A 6,000-nucleotide genomic window follows, 5' to 3' on the forward strand; every position below is an offset into this window, starting at 1 on the left:
AAAATCGGTTCGTTAGAGTATTGTAACACGGAGAAGATGAGAGAAATTAACATGCTAGAAATTGAATCAGTCAGTTCTGCAACCTCGATCAGGAATTACTGACACGTGGCCCTCAGAAAGTTCTCCAACTAATAAATACGAGCAAAGCTAGAGTGTGATATGCTCATCAAAAGAGTTCGGTAAGCACAACTTCAAAAGTATATCGAATCAGTTTCAAACAACGAATTCAAACCGTTAAAATCCACGTACTTCGTGAGTGATGCATGTACATGCAAAGTATTTAAAGTTTCGAACTCATTTGTTACAAGATCAAGTGGTCAAAGAAATAAACCCTTTATAAGTATTTTACAAGTTGTTTTATATATTCATTTTTCATCGTCTCTTTGACCGGAGATATAAAAAAATTGTAAAATAGATATTTGAGATTTACTGGAGAGATGAAATCATTTACTCCGGATTAAATCTTAAAGATAGAGTTACTCCATAACCTAACATGAACATAAATTAAAATTGCAAGCAACCCCGTTAATCCTACGAAGTGTAGTCTAAGACATCCAACTGGCATTTCAAAAGCTACTAGCAAAACCGTCAATTGTATCCTCTTGTGACTTTGTTCTGAACAAACATTTCTCAGGTTCTCTGACAATGTAAATGGCATCACCAGCGCTATTGTACAAGTCTTGGTTTCGATGCCATGTCCATAATGCATATGTTTCGTTTAAAACCTGAAAACAATAGAATAGTAAGCAAACATTCAAGAATTAGCGAACTGCTATGAGATTTGTTAGTATTGTTGGACACCTTAGGTCCTCGCCAATTAGAAATTATACATTATAAACATGATTGTTCAACAATTTCAAATAAACAGACGTAAGAATAACAAGGTATGAAGAACAACATGGTAATTATTATTTCATTAGTAAAACTATATTTCCCAACAAATCCATTACCCAATGATGACCAGTGATGACTAACAAAATTAATAAATGTAATAAGCCAATTTGCCACACCAAATTATAATTTTACCTCTAAAATGCCATGGCCAAAGCTTCCCTCTCTATATGCACTATATTCGGGTTGTCGGTCCCAACAGAATTTTCCAGCAGCGGGACCTGCAGTGAAGTTAGTGGCACATAAATCATCACTCAAATGTGGATCGCGAGTGCTTGCGGGGTCAGGGCAATTGCCGGGATCATCTGCATGAGAAATCGCAAGGTTTTCCCTATTACCGCCATCTCCTATTGTTATGTGGACAGGCCCGCATTCATTTAATGTGTAGTTGTAAACTCTATTTGATCTCTCGTAAGCATGTACCTACCAAAGAAAGACGAGAAAGAACATGATGAGATATGGAGCAAATCAGCAGAAGCAAATAATATCAAAGATTTTTAATTTAAGCAATACAAAAAATATAAATATCTTTAAATTACTGATACATGTAAGAATATATTAAGGGGCAATTCGAAATTTTATCAGTTTCCATTTTAGATAAAAAAAAATGTCTTTGTTCCAGAAAACCTTCATTTATGCCCTTGATTTTCAAAATTGGGGCAAAACAAATATTATCAAGTCGCCACAACTCTAAACAATTAGGAAAGGTAGACTACATCACAAAGGCATTTGTTATTTTGTATACCAAGTCAAAGAAGGGTAGACTTATTTAATGATATTTGGGATATACTAACTTTTGGCACTGATTATATTTTGTTTTTCAAAAATGCCAAAAGTAACCGTGCAAAATACGTTTGATCTTACATGGCCACTGAAAACTATGTCAACACCATACGAATAAAGAAGCTCCTCCATCTCTAACCTCATACACTCAGCCTCTTTGTAATGTGCTCTGTATGTGCTGTACCATGGTGCATGCCACGTGGCGATTAGCCATGGGGTTACACTCCTGTCAACATTTGCCAAGTCATCTTCCAACCACTTGTACTGCTTGCCTAAATAAATAAACAATGAGAAAAGTAGTCATCGGTAACCAATTTGCCCAAATTTTAGAAAAATGAGTGATCACTTCTTGGAAACCTTCGTCTCAATCTGCTCAAGATAATACAACTTAAAACAAGAAGTATATGAATATAAACAAGCATTTTTATTCTAGAAAAATCCAGAGTAGGAGTTAATCATGCAAGTTTTGTTCAAGGATGCACGAGTTTTCAACACATGCTTAAGTTCCATAAAGATTTATACACATATGCCGGTGGATATACAAAAGTTTGGAAACATAACTTTGACTGATGAAAGAAATTCAGAGCTTTGTAGTTAGTAATAAAGATTATGAAATACAGAACCCTGCATCTAAGATGTTAGGACTAAGGATATTTTTTTGAGTAAAAGTTAGAGGTCAAGCTACCTAACTATTAAATAACTATGTTATTATAACAAATGATTTCTCTCATCTAGATTTCAAACTCATGATCTCCCACATCAGAGACTATGTATATTTGCCACTAGACTAAATGCTAGTTCTTAGTACTAAGGATATTATGAAATACACAATATGGCACCAAAGATGTATAATTTTGTAACACATTTTTCTAACATCTCAAGGCAAGTTTATAAAAGATACCTGATCTCTTGAAGGAAATATAAGGACCAAGCATGATGAAGTGAATCCCCCCAGCATTGAATGAGTAATAGAATTCAGAATTTGATCTGCTTTCAACAGATGGAAATGCAAATCTCGATTTGTAAGCCTCAAATGTCTTGTGCTGTCCTTGCTCTTCACGTTCATGGTTTCCTTCTACTACCATAATCGGGGTCTCTGATAATAAAGGCTCCATAAACCTGAAAAAAGAAGAAGTTAAAATTAAAAGGTATATGCTGCGGTCATGCCAGAGCAGACAAAAATTATTGCCTTCTTTTTGGAGAAAAGAAACTAGAATTATCTTTTACAAATTGCATCTAAATAAGTAAATATTAAACATGCAATGATACTAAATATACTGTAATTATTTAAAACAACAAACAAAAGGAAAGAATTTTTTTACCTGCCCCAGTAATCCCACCGAGGTTGGTATGACTCATGAATGGGCGTGTTATTAAAAGCACAATGGTAGCAGTCAGAGCCAGTTCCATTCGTCAGGTACAGATCTGAATAAGTAACGTCCCCAATTAAAAGTAGCAAATCAGGATTGTTACTCTTCATGTGGGCCACGGTGGAAGTCGAGTTGTATGTAAGTCCAAGATCTCCAACTATTGCTATTCGGCTGGGGTAATTATGAGGACATGAAGCAGGCATTGTTTTGAAAGAATGGAGATTGCTCATGGAGGCAGCTGATGGGTCACCACACCGATAAAAGTATCTTGTGCCCGGTTTAAGTCCTAAATTGATAAAATATATTAGACAGGATAAACAAAAATGAAATGAAGCAGATTTTCCATAAAACCCCTGTGTTTTCATTATTTGCATAAAACTAATGTTTTATTAGAAACCTAAAATTCCCCCCCCTAAAAAGGCATTTGCTCTTGTTGTTTACTGAATTTGTACTAGAACTCAATATGAGAATCACAACAGGAAATGCTGAGTCATTCATTGGCAAGTGGCAGGTATGGTACTGGTACGTATCATAGAGAAGTCTGTACCTGTCAGATGGACATGATGGATTATTCCAGAAGTATAGTTTTTAAAGCCTTCAAAGGGAAAGAGCTGACTATAGACAAGGGAATAGCCTACTGCTTTTCTATTTAAACCCGTTTTCTTTCTTCCAAAGTGCACAATACTAGCCACAGAGGCCGGATCCAGTGGCTCAATGTCCTCCCCAATTTGTGATTCCCCTAAAAAACACAAAAAAATAATGAAGGTTCAAAAAGAGTTGCCGATATTGAGAAAGATTCATTTCTAAAATTCTGAATTTTTGTTCCCAAATTAACAAAACTAAATGATATTGGTGATGCAATCATGGCAGATTTTGAAACAGGAATTACACATAAGAAAGCAAAAAATTATATTTCACAATAGTGTGTTCTGCCCCTTTTTATTTGGGTTTTTTTACCAATAGGCTTAGAAATCATAGCTTGAAAAGGTAATGGACTGTATATAATTCATATCCCATAGTATAGTGGGAAATAAGGGTTTAAAAGCAAAATTACGGGTAATGACAACGCTCGTCCGGAGAAAATTACCCAAATTTCGTCTAGGGTTTACATTTCTTGCTCATAAAAGGGTGAATTATGTACATTTGAAAAGTGAACCAACATGAAGTTTAGAGCAAAAAGATGAACCCTGTATTGAGCAAGAGATCGGCAAAATTTTCTGGACAGAAGTTAGCATATCTCCAAATTTAATCAAGACCGGCATGTAGAGTATAAATTACCCATTTTTGCTACCAAGATGCTATTATATGACTCATTAATTTTAAGGACCAGCCAAACCTAAGCATTTGCCTATAAATTATTAACAAATCAAATTATTACCAAAAAGGTACCGGATGGATCAGTATTCATAGTTCCAGAGAAAAACACAAGGAGGTCCCTTGCTCTGGAGACAATACCAGATGTATTATTGTCACTTTCTGATTAAGGCAATGGTGCATCAAATGTTCCAAAATTAAAATCGGCTTTTAATTATAACCCATCTAATATATTTAAGTCTCTTACTATTAATTTCATAGCAGACGGCATATGGATGTTTCGAGATGAAAAACATACAGATATTAACTTTTTTACTCCAATATTATATATTTATTATTAGATACATAGTTTATTTTGAACTTATACTCTTAATTATGACATGTGTCTAATTGATCGTTAAATATAATTATATATTCTTACCGTTTGTTTTAATTAAAAAACAATTGTATCATTCACCACAGCAGCCAACAAAATTTTGTAATCTATTTCGGGGACAATATATATAACGAAAAAGGATCAATAATCAACCATCATTCTTTCCTGACAAACATACATCATAAAGTATGTGATATAAATAAATGACCTGTGATCCATGAGATCCAGACGGAATCCTCAGTTGCCGAGAGAGAAACTGAAATCTGCTCTGGCTCAAATCCCTTGACCCGGCGCATGACTCGCGGGTCGAATTCGGGTATGTCAACCGCAAACCCTCTGAACTTGATTTGATCAAGCGGGGATGTCACCGGCTCAAATGGTCCATCGAGCGTGGTAGGTATAGAGCCACTAAGAGATTCCTCGAATAAAATCAAAATCACCCAGACCAGAGCAATTCCTTTCCAAAACCTCATCTCTCACTGTTTCTATAGGAGAAGTGGAAGGGAAGGGAAGAAAAGGGAAGGGAAAGGGTTTATAAAGTAGTTAGGTTTAACGGAAATGGTTGGAACTTTTTAAAATGGATTTTAGAGTGGAGAGCGATGGCGGTCAAATTCGGTCCATTTTACCTGTCGGAACCGTCCAATTCGCGTAAAGATTCGTTAGGAAAACTTTTTGATTCGTGTGAATAAAGTTTGCGCGACTCTTGATGTATATTGGACGAAAACTATTGGGTATCGGACCAAATTTGGTCCTATGCCTGTCGGACTGTACTTTTACTCCAGCTTAAGGAGTAAGGTTAACGGAACAAAAAGAAAAAAAAAAGTGAAGGATGGCGCGTCACGGTGGAGGACAGAGCAGGAGTCTGATCCGCTGCTTTACCTCATCGTTTGAGTTTGAATCCTGACCGTCCGATCAGAAGCCGAGTCAATCCAGCACAAACATGTAAATTGTAATGCATGGGGTCCTCATCAGATTCGGGATAATATTTAAGGAGCGGATCAGATTCAAAGACAACATTTGAGGTACCTTAGTGCATATGAATTCGGAGAGCGGAGCAGCACAGACAAGAAACGGTGCGCGGGGAAGCGCGCGCGTCTTCAAACCCTGTGTGCGGGTTTGAAGAACACAAATCCGCATCAACACTCAACAGTTGGGATTCCAGAAGCACAGTAGGCGAGGCAAAGCATGATCTTATCCGTTTAATTTCTATCGGACGGTCGTTGGTAGTACTTAATCAAAGGCTGACAACTTGACCCGCTTTTTGAT

General features: G+C 36.4%; 1 protein-coding gene across 2 annotated transcripts; it reads right to left on the reverse strand.

Annotated features, from left to right (window-relative positions):
- Positions 1-425: 425 nt before the first annotated feature.
- On the reverse strand, positions 426-5,544 carry PAP15 (purple acid phosphatase 15). Of its 2 annotated transcripts, XM_078303219.1 has the most exons (8): positions 4,943-5,051; positions 4,231-4,392; positions 3,592-3,783; positions 2,997-3,330; positions 2,576-2,793; positions 1,756-1,946; positions 1,027-1,314; positions 426-725 (listed from the first exon to the last, which is right to left on the reverse strand). In XM_078303219.1, exons 2-8 carry the CDS (start codon positions 4,304-4,306, stop codon positions 567-569), a joined length of 1,458 nt encoding a protein of 485 aa, XP_078159345.1. In that variant the 5' UTR covers positions 4,307-4,392; positions 4,943-5,051; the 3' UTR covers positions 426-566. The 2 variants fall into 2 exon arrangements, with proteins under 2 accessions (XP_078159345.1, XP_078159338.1); XM_078303212.1 differs by lacking the exon at positions 4,231-4,392 and having other exon boundaries at positions 4,943-5,544.
- Between the last annotated feature and the right edge of the window lie 456 nt (positions 5,545-6,000).

Source organism: Carex rostrata, chromosome 1 (assembly GCF_964058835.1).
Source record: "Carex rostrata chromosome 1, lpCarRost1.2, whole genome shotgun sequence".
NCBI classification, from domain to species: Eukaryota; Viridiplantae; Streptophyta; class Magnoliopsida; order Poales; family Cyperaceae; genus Carex; species Carex rostrata.

Excerpts from the sequence above, each read along its gene's own strand:
- PAP15 (XM_078303212.1), bottom strand. The coding sequence starts at position 5,207 with ATGAGGTTTTGGAAAGGAATTGCTCTGGTCTGGGTGATTTTGATTTTA. Across the intron at positions 1,315-1,755 it reads ACATAGTTTTCAGTGGCCAT|GTACATGCTTACGAGAGATC; the intron begins GTAAGATCAAAC and ends TTTCTTTGGTAG. Across the intron at positions 726-1,026 it reads TTGGCCATGGCATTTTAGAG|GTTTTAAACGAAACATATGC; the intron begins GTAAAATTATAA and ends TATTGTTTTCAG.